This window comes from Prionailurus bengalensis, chromosome X, assembly GCF_016509475.1.
Source record: "Prionailurus bengalensis isolate Pbe53 chromosome X, Fcat_Pben_1.1_paternal_pri, whole genome shotgun sequence".
In the NCBI taxonomy this organism is placed as follows: domain Eukaryota; kingdom Metazoa; phylum Chordata; class Mammalia; order Carnivora; family Felidae; genus Prionailurus; species Prionailurus bengalensis.
The window spans coordinates 89,133,455-89,149,678 of NC_057361.1; the positions used below are offsets into that span (position 1 = coordinate 89,133,455).

General features: G+C 47.6%; 1 protein-coding gene across 4 annotated transcripts in view; it reads right to left on the reverse strand.

Moving 5' to 3' along the window:
• COL4A6 (collagen type IV alpha 6 chain) overlaps positions 1-16,224 on the reverse strand; it is a 316,646-nt gene that overhangs the window by 15,299 nt on the left and 285,123 nt on the right. For 3 of the 4 annotated variants that reach the window (XM_043570640.1, XM_043570639.1, XM_043570638.1), the window contains 13 exons: positions 15,919-16,102; positions 10,596-10,667; positions 10,214-10,321; positions 8,414-8,635; positions 7,857-8,018; positions 6,034-6,204; positions 5,145-5,288; positions 4,337-4,462; positions 3,721-3,902; positions 1,559-1,622; positions 893-967; positions 282-389; positions 81-188 (listed from right to left, as the gene is read on the reverse strand). In XM_043570640.1, the coding sequence (XP_043426575.1) occupies positions 81-188; positions 282-389; positions 893-967; positions 1,559-1,622; positions 3,721-3,902; positions 4,337-4,462; positions 5,145-5,288; positions 6,034-6,204; positions 7,857-8,018; positions 8,414-8,635; positions 10,214-10,321; positions 10,596-10,667; positions 15,919-16,102 (1,726 nt within the window). Of the gene's footprint in view, positions 1-80; positions 189-281; positions 390-892; positions 968-1,558; positions 1,623-3,720; positions 3,903-4,336; positions 4,463-5,144; positions 5,289-6,033; positions 6,205-7,856; positions 8,019-8,413; positions 8,636-10,213; positions 10,322-10,595; positions 10,668-13,417; positions 13,472-15,918; positions 16,103-16,224 lie in introns of all 4 variants that reach the window. The other variant, XM_043570641.1, reaches the window with a different exon arrangement.

The window sequence follows — 16,224 nt, forward strand, 5'->3', positions numbered from 1 at the left end:
AGTAGTTGCTGTTCTTTTTTTTTTTTTTTGGTGGGGGGGAGCAGAAACCCTCTCCCCACTTCCTTCTCTAAAATACATACCTTTGGTTCCTGTTAGGCCGGGGGCTCCCAGGGGCCCAGTGGCCCCTGGATGGCCTGCAGAACCCGGTAGCCCTGGATTTCCTCTCATGCCTGCAATCCCAGGGAGTCCTGAAAATGAAAGCAAGGTAGCGGGACAGAAAGGGTCATGGCTTAAAGCTAACCCTTACTTTATCAGAGTAAAGTCGTCCTGTTGCACAATACCTGGGGAGCCAGGAAGGCCAACATCTCCAGAAATACCAACTTTGCCATCTTCACCTTTGCTTCCTGGGAAACCCACGTCACCAGCTAGTCCATCTTTTCCTTTAACACCTACAAAATCAAGAAAGATGCTGAGTGATTAGGCCACATTTTGGGCAATGTATTTCTCCAAGGGAGGGAGGGAGTGAGCAGGAAGGTGAAGCCATTTGACCTGCCAAGAGAGCTAGGTCCAGTGAAACGACTCTGAAAATGATGGTGGCAGCTGTAACTTCCCATTTGAAAGGTGCTGCCCACTAAGGATAGTAAACTTGTTCTCGAGTGCCTCCAGAAGTAGGAGCAATGGGTAGAAATGTTCAAGAAACTGTTTAGATAACAATAAACTAAGGAGGTGGACGCCATCATCTCAAAGGTCTTATTAGACTTATCTCCATGAGTCTTGAAGGAGGAGCAGGCTAGTTTGCTTGGGGAAGCTGTGGGCTGCCAGTCAGGCAGGAATTTTTCTGCATTGGACTTGCAGAACTTGCAGAACTTGGGGTTGACCTCCCAAGTTCCTCCTGATCCTCAGTGTGAAGGAGTCTGTGAAACACATGAGGTCAAAAGTACAGTGGACTTACCTTTAAACCCAGATTCCCCAGGTTGTCCCTTGAGTCCCAGGCTACCGGAAATTCCAAGGGTCTGGCCTTGATCTCCTGGGAATATAAAGATATTGTTGAAGTGGTCAGGAGAAGCTATAGCTCATTTTGTAGCAGAGATCTTTTGATGGCAAAACCTTTTCAGATTCCATGTAGACAGAGGAGATCTTTGACAAAAGTATGCAGTGGGTAGAAGGTAACCAATCACCAAAAAAAGGCTGGGATGCTCTCAGCCTACTGGCAAGAAATGCTGCTACAGGAAGCATATCTCCACTGGGAAGACATTGCTAGTTTCAGTATGGGCAGGGAAGATGATAGAAGGAGGGGCATCAGAACATCACCAGAATGGAACAATGATGGCAGCAAGGATGGGAACTTTTCCTGCCCAGTGGGCTTGGTTCAACAGGGGAAAAGACTGTCTAGAGCCGAGGTTCTCCTCTGTTGCTGAGTCTAGAAGGCACGTGGGTCAAACCACTGTTTGTCACATGTCTATGAGGAGTAGAGACTGCAAATGGGGTTTGGCCAAAGGGGAAATGTAAATCAATTCACTTTCCTTTAAACACAGAGCTTCCTTCCAGAAGAGCCCTGCACCTGCTAGAAATCCACCTTGCTCTGGAAAAACATATTAAAAGAGAAAACGCTTCTCACCTTTTGAACCTGGGAGACCAGATGCTCCTGGGAGTCCGGGAGCTCCATTGAGACCCTGTGAACCCTTTGAAGCAATATGTAAATCATTATTTCTGCCCACTGCTCAGGGCCTCTCATGCTCTCACCCGCCCCCCCCTCCCTGAACTGCTGCCTGTATGCTGTGGCAGGGGTGAAGTGGGTTGCGGGGTGGGGGGCATCCTCCAGAAGGGAAGGTGATGAGCAAAGGGTAGAAATGCATACTCAGATGTTTTAGGGGAGGGATTCTTTCTGCAGATGAATCCTGGTCTCATCATTCATCACTTCCCAATGCCTATCCAAATTGGAATCTTGGGAAATCAGGTGTGGTTGTTCTGGCAAGTCTCTTACAAAACACAGGATGTGACAGTCAGGCCGGGTACTGCAGGTGCACTCTGGAGCCATTATGCACAAGAGGAAGTATTGCTTCACCATGCAGAGCTACAGCCCTCAGCCACAGATTCTGTAAGCTGTGGCTTCCTGCAAGGAACCAGTTAGCAGGCTATATGTGTGTATACTGGAATCTGAATTTGGGCTAATGTTACCATTTTCACAGGATAAACTTACTTTATGACTAATGTCCAACACACTATCGGAGTCTGGGAAGTGGGCATGTCAGCTGCTATCAGTATAGTTATTCCTCTGCTATCTGGTATAATTTTGATTTGTTGCGATGTCCCTACTAAAGACATACACTACCTAGTGCCTTGGGTGGGAGTCTAAGCTCTGGACCAGGTCACTGTGCTCACTGACCCACTACCTAGGATACCTCCTACATTTGCCTTACTTTTTCTGCACATTGGGATATCTGCTAATTCTGAGCTTTTGCTCATGTTGGGACCCCTCCCACTTTGACTCCATTCCTCTTAGTGCATGAGTAGCAAGGACCATCCAGCTGAGAATGATTTCTTTTGCAGTTGCTTCAGGGGTGTGTGTGTGTGTGTGTGTGTATGTGTGTGTGTGTGTGTGTGTGTGTGTGTTCTCTCCATCAGATGGACTGAGACTTTTAAAGGACAGGGACTTTGGGGCACCTTGGAGGCTCAGTGTTAAGCATCTGACTCTTGATTTCAGCTCAGGTCATGATCACATGGTTTGTGAGTTCAAGCCCCACATCAGGCTCTGCACTGACAGTGTGGAGCCTGCTTGGGATTCTCTCTCTTCTTCTCTGCCCTCCCCAGTTCGTGCATGCTATATCTCTCAAAATAAATAAATAAACTTAAAAAGATAAATAAAGGACAAGGACTTTGCCTGTAAGGAGCACAGGTGTTCTGTGACCTAGTTCATTCAGCCCCTTCAATACTGCTACAAGTATTGCTACTACTTATTTAGAGCCCACTATTTGCCAGATACTGTGCTAATTGCTTTACACATATCATCTCCTTTAATCCTCACTGCTGTCTGAAGGAGGTTTGAATATTGTTCCCATTTTGTGCATATGAGAAAAGTGAGGCTCAGGCAAGTTAAGCCATATGCAAAGAATCATAGAGCTAATGAGCCATGGAGCTGAGACTCAAACCCAAATGCATCTCATTGCTACCCCTATTCTACCATCCTGCCTTTTAAGAACCCAGACAAGCTGGTTTGATTATTTGCCAATCATTGCCTTGCATGGAAGCAGCAATGACCTTCCTGAAATCAAAAAATATCCAGAGGCCTGTACCAAATCCTTATGATGTGCCAGGCTCAATGAGTGATACTGGCAGAGGGGTGCAAACAAAAGAGCAGGTAAGGCAGTTCTTGTTCTCAAGTCCTAATGACCTCATTGAGGAAATCAGACCCATGCAGAACTGATTGGGATTCATATAAGCAGTGAGAAATGCAGCATGCCAGCAGGGAGGAAGCTCAGGGACTCCTGGAGGAATGGGTGCCTGGGCTGGGGCCCAAAGCATGGGTAGGCATTGGGCAGTTAGCTGCAGAGTAGCAGGCTCTGGCACACAGGAGAGACAACATGAACAAAGGCCCAGAGGCAGGGACATTCAGGAGAGGGTGGGAAGACCTGTCAGGCTCAATGAGAGGACTCTGTCCAGGATGAGCTGGGGGAGGGGTCTGGGAAGTGGGCTGGGGCCAGAAAGATGGGCAATAGGGGCATGTCCCCCTGCTATGGAGGCCCTTCCCTGGTGGAGAGACAAAGATCTGGGCACACTTACACTTGCTCCTGGTATTCCTGGGAAACCTGTGATTCCAGGGGACCCTTTAAGGCCGGGTAAGCCCCGTAATCCAATGGAGCCAGGGGGGCCTGGTTTCCCATTAAGTCCCTTGATGATACTGGGGAGGCCGGGAACTCCAGGCAAGCCTGGTGGCCCTGGGGGGCCAGCCTCTCCTTTGTCACCTGGGAAAGACACAAACAAGCTTAGAAAAAGGACTCTGGGCAAGAAAAAACCTGCTCCCCCAAGGCGCAGGTACCCTGGATCACAGCTAACCTTGGGGACGGTTAGCTTGGGGGTGAAGGTGGGGGTGGGGGAGGTGCCTTCAGCCTTAGGGGGCACCAGTCAGGGCCACCCCAGCTCTAGCACTGCTAGTGCCCACGCCCCATCATCCGCCAGGCTCCTCCAGGGGTACGACAGCCTCTGGCTCAAAACCTCAGTTTCCTGCAGTGGCAGTGAAAACTGGCAGCCTCAAAGTCCAGCACCCTTCAGGCCCAGAGAAGGCAGACTCCTTGGAACCCCGGTTGCCACCCATACTGCCAGTCTAGGGGGTCTTGCCCTTTCTCAGGAGGGAGGTTAAATTTGAGCATTTCTCTTGCCCGATTGCCTGCCCCAGCACCTCTGGGCCCAGGAAATCCGTCAGATCCAGCTGAGCCTCTAGAGCCTTTGTCTCCTTTCATCTGCAGGTTCAGGATTGGAGGTTGTGGACTGGGGATTCCAGCTGGCCCTGGGTCACCTCTGTCTCCTGCAGGGGTGGAGATTGCGAGACCCTTGTGAAAGGAAGCTTACACACGGAGTCAGGCATGAGCTGACCATTCATCTCAGCTCTTCCCCTCTCTGTCCCCCCTCCCACCCCAGGCTTCCTTTCTGGGCCCTTTCTTGGCCCTGTTTCCCCAACTTTGCATCAGTGTGCATGCCCTCTCCTTTGACAAGCCCAAGGTCCATCAGCAACTTTGGCCCCACTCAAAAGCCTCCTCCACTGAGTATCTGGGAATGTATGATGGGGCCTCTAATATGCAGTGATAACTCAGAAGTGATTAGATCTCTCGGTTTAAAAGGACTTCATTTAGGGGGGCGCCTGGGTGGCTCGGTCAGTTAAGTGTCTGACTCTTGGTTTCAGCTCAGGTCATGATCTCACGGTTCCTGAGTTCAAGCTTCACGCCCAGCTCTGTGCTGACCTTGCGGGGCCTGCTTGGGATTCTCTCTTTCCCTCTCTCTCTGCCCCTCCACTGCTCATGCACTTGCATTCTCTCTCTCACACACAATAAATAAAACCTCTAAAAAAAATAAAAAGACCTCATTCAGAAGCCCTAAATCTTATTATCTAACACAAGACTGTTATAAGCCATACCAGGAACAAAGTTGACACACAAAATGTACATTGAGAAGCATGGCCAGCAAGTTCAGAATTCAGTGCTCCAGCTTACCTTTTTTACCAGCACTACCAGCCCGTCCAGATGGTCCCACCTTTCCGGCTGACCCAGAAATGCCCTTTAATCCACTTGCACCAGGAATACCAGGGAGACCTGGTATCCCTGGAAAACCTACCAGCCCAGCAGATCCCTTCTCACCTGTTGAGAAAAAAGAACTTCGATTATGATCCCTCTTTTACATACAGAGAAATGGAAGCACAGAGAGGCTTACCCCAAATGGAAGTACTTACCCGAAATCACACAGCTAGGAAGTTGTAGAGAAGGGATTCAAACCTAGGTTTCTCTAACTCCAAAGCCCAAGCTGTCAGTCCTTACACATTATACTACTTCCCTGAACAGGGGCATGACACTAAGCAACAGAAGGGAGAGAAGAGGTGGGCACCTCTCTTATGGTTTGCCAAGTTAGAGCTCACGAGTGGCACAGAGAAAAAAAAAGCCTAGGACCAGTCGTGTGACCTTGGACCAGTCATCTACCCCTGTAGAAAATGGAGATGCCTCCCATCCAACCTCTGGTGTCTAGCAGGACAATCACAGAAACAGAGCACTAGCAGGACAATCACAGAAACAGAGCAATCGGGCTCCATGGTACGGGGATCATGCAAATGGATACACACAGTGTGACAGTTACCGTCCTGTGCTTTACTGACAATGCTATTCAGCCCAGCGTTCCGCCTGGCCAGCAGTGAGGGTGATTCACCGTGGCTGGAGTTTTCCCTTAGTGCTAGCTTTGTCCAGCCATCTTACCACAAAAAGTCCCACCCACCTCCCTCCCTCCCCCGCCTCAGCCCCATTCCCCCTTCTGAGGCAGAGAAGGGGGGCAAGCTGGGCAGCATGGATGACCGTTTGAGGCACCCACTAGTGCCTTTCTGAGCACTTCACTTACCCTTTGGACCCGGCAGGCCTGGCAACCCAGTGCTCCCTGGCAAGCCTGAGTTCCCCAAGAAGCCAATCAGCCCTGGAGATCCTGGAAGGCCTTTCAACCCAGGCAGGCCTCTCTTTCCAGCTGATGCAGGGGGACCTGTCTCGCCTCTTAAACCTTTCTTTCCAGGATGTCCTGAATCAGCACAGGAGAGAACACGGGACAGCCGTCAAGCAAGGCTGTGTCCAGATCTGGGCCACTGCCCATTCCCATGACTTCTGGCTGGCTGGTTGGCTGGCTGGGTTTTGGAAATGGTCCTGTAACCATGGCCTCTGCAGGCTGCTAACTGGCAGAATTCTCTGCTGGCTGAAGCATTAGCTCTTACCACCCAGAGCACCACGCCAGTGGCTATTACTCTCAGCATGGCAGGGCCAGCAAACCCCCTTCTGATTAGAACTTCTTCCCCCTTTATGAATGTGGTGACACATTTTAGCTTCTGAATGGAGCTCTGGGAAGCCAAGGTGGCATCTGGACTCCAGTTTCCTGGTACTTCCAGTCTGAATCGCACTACAATGGCTGTTTCCTGAGCCAATCAGTGAAGTAGAGGTTAAAGCTGAGCCATTGTTTCAGCCTCCCAGGGAGCCATGGATACAGGGCTGCCCTTTTAATCCCTCATGCAAGCAGTTAAATCAGCCAGTTCCTTGGCATTAAGGTTGAAAGGCCCCCTAGTGCCAAGTACTGTAGAAATCCCCAAGGCCCATTTGGTCTCCTAGGTTGTCTGAGACTTCTTTCACCAGGCTTTAAGTTGGTCAATGGGATTAACCTCCTGAGCTGCTGCCAGAGTGGAATGTTCAGGTACAAAGCAAGGAAATTAAAAAACCAAAGGATTAAATCAGTGACTACAGAGGTATTTGGGCCCCCAAGGACCTAATTGAATGGCTGACTTGGCTTCCTATGAATTGAAAAGCATCAAGTAGCTGCAAGCCCCAGGATTCTAATGGGGGGCTGTGAAGGGGATTCCACAACAAGGGAAGGAAATTCAATGGGTGCCAGCCCCACAGCATGGGCTTGGGGACCCCTGGCCTTGCCAAGGTTAGAGTGTATAGTCAGATAATTCCCTGAGCAGGAAAGCCGCGGGGGCATCAGTCTGTGGGCTTGTGTGCTGTTTTCTCACCTGGATGGCCTATGGGAAGACCCCAGAAACACATAAGGATAAAAGGGATTAAAAAGGATTTTAGTGGCTCTGCAAAAACTCAACGTCAGTCACGTGGCCTGCAGAAAGTGGGGGGTGCCATAGTCACTGAGGCAGGGGAGAGGAGGGCGGTGCAAGAAAAAGACAAGCTTCAAACACTAGGCCAGATGCAGGGGGTGTCAGCCCCCTGGCCCAGTGAAGGCCACTTTGGCCACGGGCCCTCAGAGGCAGGCTCATCAGAGAGGCAGGCCACCGTATAGTCATCCTCCTCTCGAGCTTCTCCCCTCAAGACCAAGCAGGCTCCCCTCGGTCCCAGCCAAAGCGGTGGACATGGCTAGACCCACCTCCACAACCAGGGCAGCTTCTCTAACTAGGAAAGGCAGGGGGGAGGCTGAAGCACATAGTTGAGGGGGAATGAGGCCATGGGGGAGGGGCGGGGAGTGATCTGTGGTAACATTTTGGAAGCCAAACTACAGAAATCCATTCTGCTCAGCACTGCAAGGGTCACTTGAGATTGGAAACATGAGGGGTCGGAAATGTCAAATGTCTTTCTAAACCCTGTGCAGGTCTCAGGGCTGCTATGGCTCTCAGGGCACCAGGGCCCAGGGCCCAGCTTAAGTCTGTCAAGCTGGGGCCCCTCCTCCAAAGGACCTACCTGAAGGGCCTGGAAAGCCTGGTGCTCCTGGGAGCCCGGGTTTGCCCTTGATGCCGAATCGGCCATCAGGCCCTGGGGACCCTGGCTGTCCCACGTGGCCTGGTGTTCCAGGCCTGCCCCGTTCACCTTTGGGGCCCAGCAAGCCTGACTTCCCAGGCAGACCTAATGAAAGCAAGGGGCAGATGGTCACAGTCTGGATCAATAGCAGGGACTGGTCACCACACCAACTTGCAGTGCAGAAGCCTGGCCCAGGGTACACCCCAGATGCCATTGTCTTCTCGGCGCCAACCTTGCTGCTGTTCCCAGCAGCAAAATCACAGGCTTTACGAGAAATCTAACTATTCCTTGTGGTCACTTCTGGATTTACTAAGAAAGGAGAATAGACTCAGGTGATTTAAGAAAAAGTTCCCAACAGGGAGAGATAGAACAAAATGACTTTTTATTTTTAACCTGCCAGTTAATTCACCAGCCCAGGCTCATGAGTATATTCATGCAAGCGTACCCGCCACGGGAAGACTTTCTGTAGATTGTTAAATATGTGAGTCAAAAAGAGTCACCCTTGGGTCCTGGAAGGCCAGGGTCTCCAGGAAATCCTTGGTCCCCTGGCAATCCCTGTAGGCCTTGCTCCCCCGGAGCACCATTTTCAGCACCATAGATGTCACCAGAGGCTCCCTTGGAACCTGGTAAACCTGGACTGCCAATTTTCCCAGGCAAGCCATCTTTTCCAGGGAGCCCAGGAAACCCAGGCAAGCCCTTCTCCCCACGAGGTCCAGGAAATCCTAAATGTAAAGAGGCAAAAATAAAAGACCATGGAGGTTTAGAAGTAACAGGTCTGGGTAGAGATCTCTGACACAGATTTTCTTTATCTATTATAAAAGCTAACTAGGGGCACCTGGGTAGCTCAGTCGGTTAAACATCTGACTTTGGCTCAGGTCATGATCTCATGGTTTGTGGGTTCGAGCCCCATGTCGGGCTCTGTGCTGACAGCTCAGAGCCTGGAGCCTGCTTTGGATTCTGTGTCTCCCTCTCTCTCTGCCCCTTCCTTGCTGGAGCTCTCTCTCTCTCTCTCTCTCTCAGAAATAATAAACATTTTTTAAAAAGCTAACTAACATATTAATAATGTGTGTCACTTCTCTTGAAAGTCAGGAGTGCCCTGGTCCTGGGAGGACTTGCCAGAAGCAAGGACTGTGCCATGTGAACCGGAGAAGGTTCTAGCTCAGTGAGGCCAGGCCTTCAGCTGAGCTTAGCAACCCACTCTTGGGGCTGATCCACTGGCCAAAGAGCATAGATTACATCCAGGACTTCCTGTTAAAGGCCCAATTCTTCTGAAGTCATCTAACCCCTGCTGTCTTGCCTCCTTCTTCCTCGGGGGTGGAGGAAATTGAAGCACCAGGAAACCATATATTGTGTGGCCCAAGATGAGCCCTGTGCTGTAGAGCAGGGTTGTTCTCAAATTGAGTGTGGGTCAGAACCACCTGGAGGAGAAGGTGCTTGGTAAAATCCAGATTGCTGGGCACCACCCCCCTAGAGCTTCTGATTAGTAACTCTGCCAAGGGTCTCCAAATCTGCCTTGTTAAAAAATTCCCAGATGATGCTGGTGCTGCAGGGAACACAGTTTGAGAACCACTGGTGCAGCATAGAACAAGGTTGCAAGAGGGTGTGAGCAAAGGGATAGATATGAACCACTTCTCTCTGACTCATCTGGATCTCTTTCTCTGAGCTAGAGGGAGTTGATCCAAGAAATTGCCAGAGGTACTCGGCAGTCAGATAACCTGGTAGAGTACTAGTTCTGTCACTAGTGGTTTTGTGACCTCAAGCAAGTCACTTTCCATCTGAGCCTCGATTTCCTCATCTGAATATGAAGGGGTTGTTCCAGCTGATGGCTCTTATTGCTCTGATATACTGTCACTCTCTATCTTGAAGCTCTGCCTTGCCTGAGTATGAAGTCAAAGCCATCCCACTCATGGACGCCTGGGTGGCTCAGTCAAGCCTATGGCTTAGGCTCAGGTCATGATCTTGCCATTCATGAGTTCAAGCCTCACGTCAGGCTCTGTGCTAACAGTTCAGAGCCTGGAGCCTGTTTCAGATTCTGCATTTCCCTCTCTCTCTGCCCTTCCCCTACTTGTACTCTCCCTCTCTCTCAAAAATAAATACAACATTAAAAAAAAAACCCTCCCCCCTCCCCTACTTGTACTCTCTCTCTCTCTCTCAAAAATAAATAAAAAATTTAAAAAAAAATCCATCCCACCCACACCAGAGTGTGAACCTAACTTCCTATAATCAGGGGATGGCTACCACAATACAAACTCACACTCACACAAAAGGAGAAGCAGGCAAGGAAAAGCTTCTTTCCTTACCTGGCAGTTCAGGAAGGTGAACTAATCCTGGACTTCCAGCCTTTCCTTTATTTCCACGCAATCCAGGCTGGCCTGCAATCCCAGGGAGGCCACGGGCCCCCTTAGGACCTGCAAACCCAAACATGAATCAAGAGGGGAAAGGAAAGTCAGTGCAGCTGGTTTCATTTGTAATGTCCATTCAAGAATCCTAGTCTCTTGGAGGGCCTCTTACTCTTACCTCCCCACACAGACCTCTCCAGGAGCCATTCTATTGCCTCAATCCTCAAGGCTGCCCTCTCAGGAAGAATATGGATCCCCAAATGCTACCAGGCTATGCCCTGCTTCCTTCAGCCCACGGCCCTTACAAGTGTGTTCAATGGCTTTCTTTGGCCTCATTCCATACCTGGGAATCCGGGAGCTCCTGGTAAGCCTGATGGACCATATGATCCAGGAATTATACACGGCAAGGTGACCCCTGTAAATGATAACATGTAAGCATCTTGTGAGCCCACTAAGTCAGGTGGGCTCTCCTAGCATGCTCCTTTCCTCCAGTTCTGTTGGATGAGCCAACCAAGCTCTTCCCACCCAGCAGCTTGGAGCCCATGCAAAAGAATTGTGGCATCAGAAGCTCTCGGGAGTTACCCCCTAGTGCAACTGCTTATAGGTAAGAGTACTCCTAGTGTCCAAGTGCCAGAATGTCACCTCCTAAACCATTAATGTCCAGTGGGCAGGCATCTACCCATGCATCTACCTATGCAGTAGATGTTACCTAACAAGATTTCCTAGAGGTAGCCTATGTAGGAGCAGCAGCAAATGGCAATGACCTCCTCACCCTACCCTCATATGAAGCCTCTCCCTAGGATGGGTGCTTGGGGATAGGCCTGAGGATCCATTATGGCCATATGACTAGACTGGAGGGTTTGAAGTCAAGACCCCTCAAGTTCACATGTCTGCCTTTTCTTGGAATTAAAACAAACTATTGGGTTCTTTTCCTAAACCATCAGGTTCTTTTGACCCACAGCACTTGGGATCTACAGAAACCTATTGATGATTACTGTGGGTGAGAGGTAGCTGTATTTCTGTATCAGACAAACACTGAAGGCCACTCTCTTGGCCATGGCAGACAAACAATGACCATTCCCTCAGCTCCTCCTTTGAAAATGTCAACTCTGGTACTCAGGGAGATGCAGTAGTCAATTTCAGTGTTCAAGACTTTGAAGTTGGCATGCATAGCCTTCCCCTAGCAAATTCTTCCTTGCTCATTCATAATTCAAATAAAAAGAGTCTACACAAGATCACAGAGGGGAGGTTTAATAAAATACCGATGAACAAATTTTGTGTAGGCTCCCTCAAGTGCCATTTACAAATAATTGCTATGCTAATTAAATTAGTCTTGCCTATTCATTAAAACAATCCCCCAAGGCCTGCTTTAAGCCACAGAGCCAACAGTTCTAGTAAACTGCTATAGTTTTTGCCTGTACATAAAATAAATCACAAATTGCCTTTCTTAAAGATATGTTTACAATCTATGATTTAGACTGCTTACTCAACTAGATGGCATTCCTTCTGCACTTGCTCTATTCACAAAGAAACATGGGGAATTGAATATAGTGTATTGGTTAAGAGGTGGGGGCTCTTAACCAATACACTATAGACACTGAGCCAGACAGACCTGAGCTTGTATACTAGTTCTGCTATTAACCAGCTGTTTGGACAAGATACTTAACCTCTCTGAGCCTCATGTATAAAACGGGAGCTACTTTTCTCATGTGGCACTTGTGAGGATTATATGAAATAATGCTAACGGCATTCTGCACAGTGTCTGGCACCTTGGCGGTTGCTCAACCAACAGTAGTTTTTTATTATCTTATTTAAGGAGGAGCATTCAGAAGAGCTCCTCCAAGACCAGCCCCTGGTTTCTACCTTAGTCAGGTTAGTGATGCTACTTTGTAGCCTGGGCAGCAACTTTCCGCCTTGCAGACCTCAGGTTCCCATAGCCACACTTCTACAGGTGGAGATAGCCATAGGCCTGATCTTGCCCCATTAGTGGTCACACCCATCTCCATCCTGCCAGACATTGAAATGATGGGGCTATTTCTCAGGGCTATTTCCCTACTGTGGAACTATAACCTATGGGCAAGCACCTTATGATGAGATGCCTCACTGGGAGAGGACTGCCAGTCCTGTGTTCAGCTTGGGCCTCAGTCCCTTGGACTAGGCTGAAGAACTGCCTCCCTAGATGGTATCACGAGAGGGATCCCGCAGAAGATTCTCCTGCCCCAAATATTTCAATGGCCCATTGACTCCAATATATCAAACACTGCAGTTCCATCGCTTTCAACCTTACAACAAACAGTAAAACACAAATATCTCTGCGCTGGGTCCAAACATGAACCATCCATCCTCACTCAATCATCAGATAAGTTTCATAAATTCTCTTTGCCTGTCACAGCCAGATTAAAAAACGTTTAGAGCATGGGGCCAAGGTCAGGCATCGGAAAGGTTCCAGGACAGGACAAATAATGAAAAAGGGAAGATGGAAATCAAGGGCATGTTTCTCTTTTGCCTCAGACCAGGCCTGTACACCACAGCACCCTTGTGTATGCAAGTGGAGGGTCAAAATGCTGAGAAGGTAAGACCTTCAAGTCATCCTGGTATCTGGCTCTTTCACATTACATCTCTGTCTTCTACTTCACATCTGTGAATTCAGAGCCTTCTCTTCAACAAAGCATAAATCAGCTTTATCCATGTTCTGTTCTATAACACACAATCTAATTAGTCAGGATTTCCTCCATAAATGCCCAAATTCATCGTCAAAATAAAAAGCACCTCTGCTTATCAAGATTCTATCATTTCAGTTTACTCTGGGTCCAGTGAATAAACATCAGACATGTGTTCATCTTCCAGCTACCTCTCAAGGCAAGTTACAACCCCAGCTAAGTTCATAAAATGAAGGTGCTCAAGGCAGACATCAGCAAAGCCATCAACAAGCATGGTGAAGGAAATCAGTCCCTCTCAGAGACTGCATGCCCATTTACTCCTGTATCCCCTCCCAAAAATCAGGAGTGACAGTGTCAGTGTCAGCCTTCATGCACCCCTCCCCAGCCAAAGGCTCTAGCATGGTGCTCAGGCCATCATGAGTGTTTGTGAGAAAGGTGAACAAAAAGGAAGGGACATTTTGGCAACATCAGTGTTTGAGAACCTCGAGGCTGAGCTATCTCTCACCTCCCTCTGTGTCTAAGCCTCCTTTACCAATGCTCTCCCTGCAGCAACAGTCACCTAGACCAATCAAGTAAAGAAGAAAATTAAACCCGGACAGAAGTTCCTTGAGGCCCAAGGGGAGTCTTGTCTGCAGACTGGGTATGCCCACTAATCAAATTCCCTATCCAGATCGAATGGAGAGAGCTGGCACCCACACAGGATCAAGGACACAGTTGCTGTTTCAATAATAACCAGGGTAATTGATTACTGTGACCATCTGGATCAGAGCCTCTTTGGAAACAGCCAGTTGTCTGCTCGTCCAAGGTTTGTAATGACTCACACCACTAGGTTGAAAAGCTTCTAGTGACTACATCCCCATCCAATGCAGCTGCTCTAGCCTGGGCCACCACTGGTTGGAGTGAACACATTTAAAGAACAGCATCCCTTCATTTTCAATGCAACAGTAATGGCCATCATGCAAATGTCAGGGGCTCCCAAGTTATGTCTTTTTAAAATTGTGTGGAAAAAAAAAGATAGGTTTGAGGAGTTATATGTGGTTGCCATGGAAAGAAAAAGAAAGCTAATGCTCTTATCGGAAGTAATTTTTTGGAAAGTCTTGGTACTACAACAAGAACATTTTCTGCATAGGGTATCTCTCAGGCTAGAGCTTACTATATCACTATATTCCTAAGAACTTTCTGTGTCTGGGGCTTAGTGAAGTTTAGGATACAAGTGGTCCCATGGGCCTCCTTCTGTTGACTCAGCCTGTTTTCAAGCAGTCAGAATGTTGATAATAGCCAGATTTGAGTGTGTGTAAGTATATAGGTAACTCAGTTTATAACTCAGTTTAAAACCCAGTTGCCTACAGAAATGGTTGGCCTAGAATAAAGACCCGATTGGCACAGGGATAGTGGAATGACCATGAATAATATCTCTGGGAACAGAGATGGAGGTAAAGCTAGGACTTCCAAAAGTACAATACTTTAGTTTGATAAAATTCCTCACAGCCTTCACAGGGTTTTGTAAACTGAAATACAACTTGGTTTTAAGAATCTTGAATCATCAATTTTTAACATATACCATCATCCTTGGTATGCCAACACATGCAAGTAGATTTTAAAGTCAATAAACATGACAAGACCTGGTTTCTGTATTCTTTTTTGGTAATTCTTCAAGGTGACAAGGTAGAATGAGAAGAAATAGGTCTAAGAAATAGCCCCTTGGTTATTGAGAAGCCCTTTTCTTCTGTGAGTATATATTAGTATCTTATGGAACATTACACTATACTAGGCAAATTGAGAAATGCTAAAAAGAATTGCCTTCTTTAGTATCCAGACACTTACAAAGCAGTTGGGAAAACTAAAAGCATTAATGGAAGAAAACATGTAATTTAAGAGGAAATGGCATATGTTGTGGAGGTCAAGAGAAGGTTTAGTGGAGAAGTAGGTGTGTACCCTGAAAGACAGATAAAATCTGACTGCACAGAAAAAAAGAGGAAGAGCATTCCAGAAAAAGGCAACCGCTTGTAGCTTTGGACTAGCGGCGAGACGTGATGATATCAGTGCTTTACAAATACTGAATTGGCAGCATTGTTCATAGCAGAACTGAGTGAGGAAAGTCTGGAGGTAGGGGATGAGAAACCACTTAGGAAGCTGTTTGTCATTCACTCACTCATCCATCCATTCATCCATCCACTCATCCTTCCTTCCAACTGTCCATTTATTCTGAAAAGCATGTAGGTATTTGATAAGCTTAGGTGTGAGACAATGAGAACTTAGTAGCAAGAAGAGGAGGGAAAGAATATAAGAAGCACTGCAAATGAAGAATAAGAAATGAATTTCAAGTTTTCAAACTTCAGATAACAATAAGGATGGTGCCGCTAATGGAAACAGAAGTTGGGATGGAGAGCTATTCTGGCTATATGCAAGAAGGTGACTTATTAACATAGCACCATCACAATCTATAAACAGGACTGTCACTCCCTACAATTCCTGAAATGCTGATAGAAAAGCGAGGGGTTTAAGGTATGAAATAAAGTTTAGACTAGATACAAGTAGAGTCTCTTCTCAATCTGAGATCTCATGAATTAAGGAAAGGTTCCTCTCTGGTGATGATAGTACCATATAACTTAAGAGGACACCTATCCAATCTCTCGCTCATTACTTCAATGATACTTGTAGCAAATGGCCATCCAGCATCTGCTTGAAATTTTCCAGGGATTATGAGCTCACAACCTCCCAAGACAGCTCTGTTACATTTTCAGACTGCTGTTAGGAAGTCTTTTTTTGTTTTGTTTTGTTTTGTTTTTACTAAGTAGAACTGAAGTCTAGATTGCTCTGTATAAGTGTACCACAATTATGTACAATTATGATCCTTTGTCCTCATGAAAAACGTTAAAAAATTGCAAGAAGTGATTATAACCAGCCAAAATTCTTCTTATGACACATTTCATGTACCTGGGTCATATCTACACTCTACAAGGGGTCAGTTTTTCAAGTCCATGGCCATCTGATTCCATGACTCACCTGGAAGCCCAGGGAGGCCTTGCTTCCCTGGTAATCCATCTATTCCTTGATCTCCAGGAAGCCCACGAGGTCCGGGAGATCCCGGCAGTCCATTTCCTGGGGGACCAGCTGGACCACTGTGGCCCTTTTCACCAGGAAGTCCTGGTAACCCCTTCTCACCTGGGAAGCCCTGTCCACCATCACCCTAGAGAACACATAAGAAAGAATGCAATCCCAACTTAAAGATTTATCCTGAGTTGTTTGACCATAGGAAAGAGGTAGCCAGTGTGACCAATGTTTGGTTTTTTGTTAAAATTCTCCGTCACT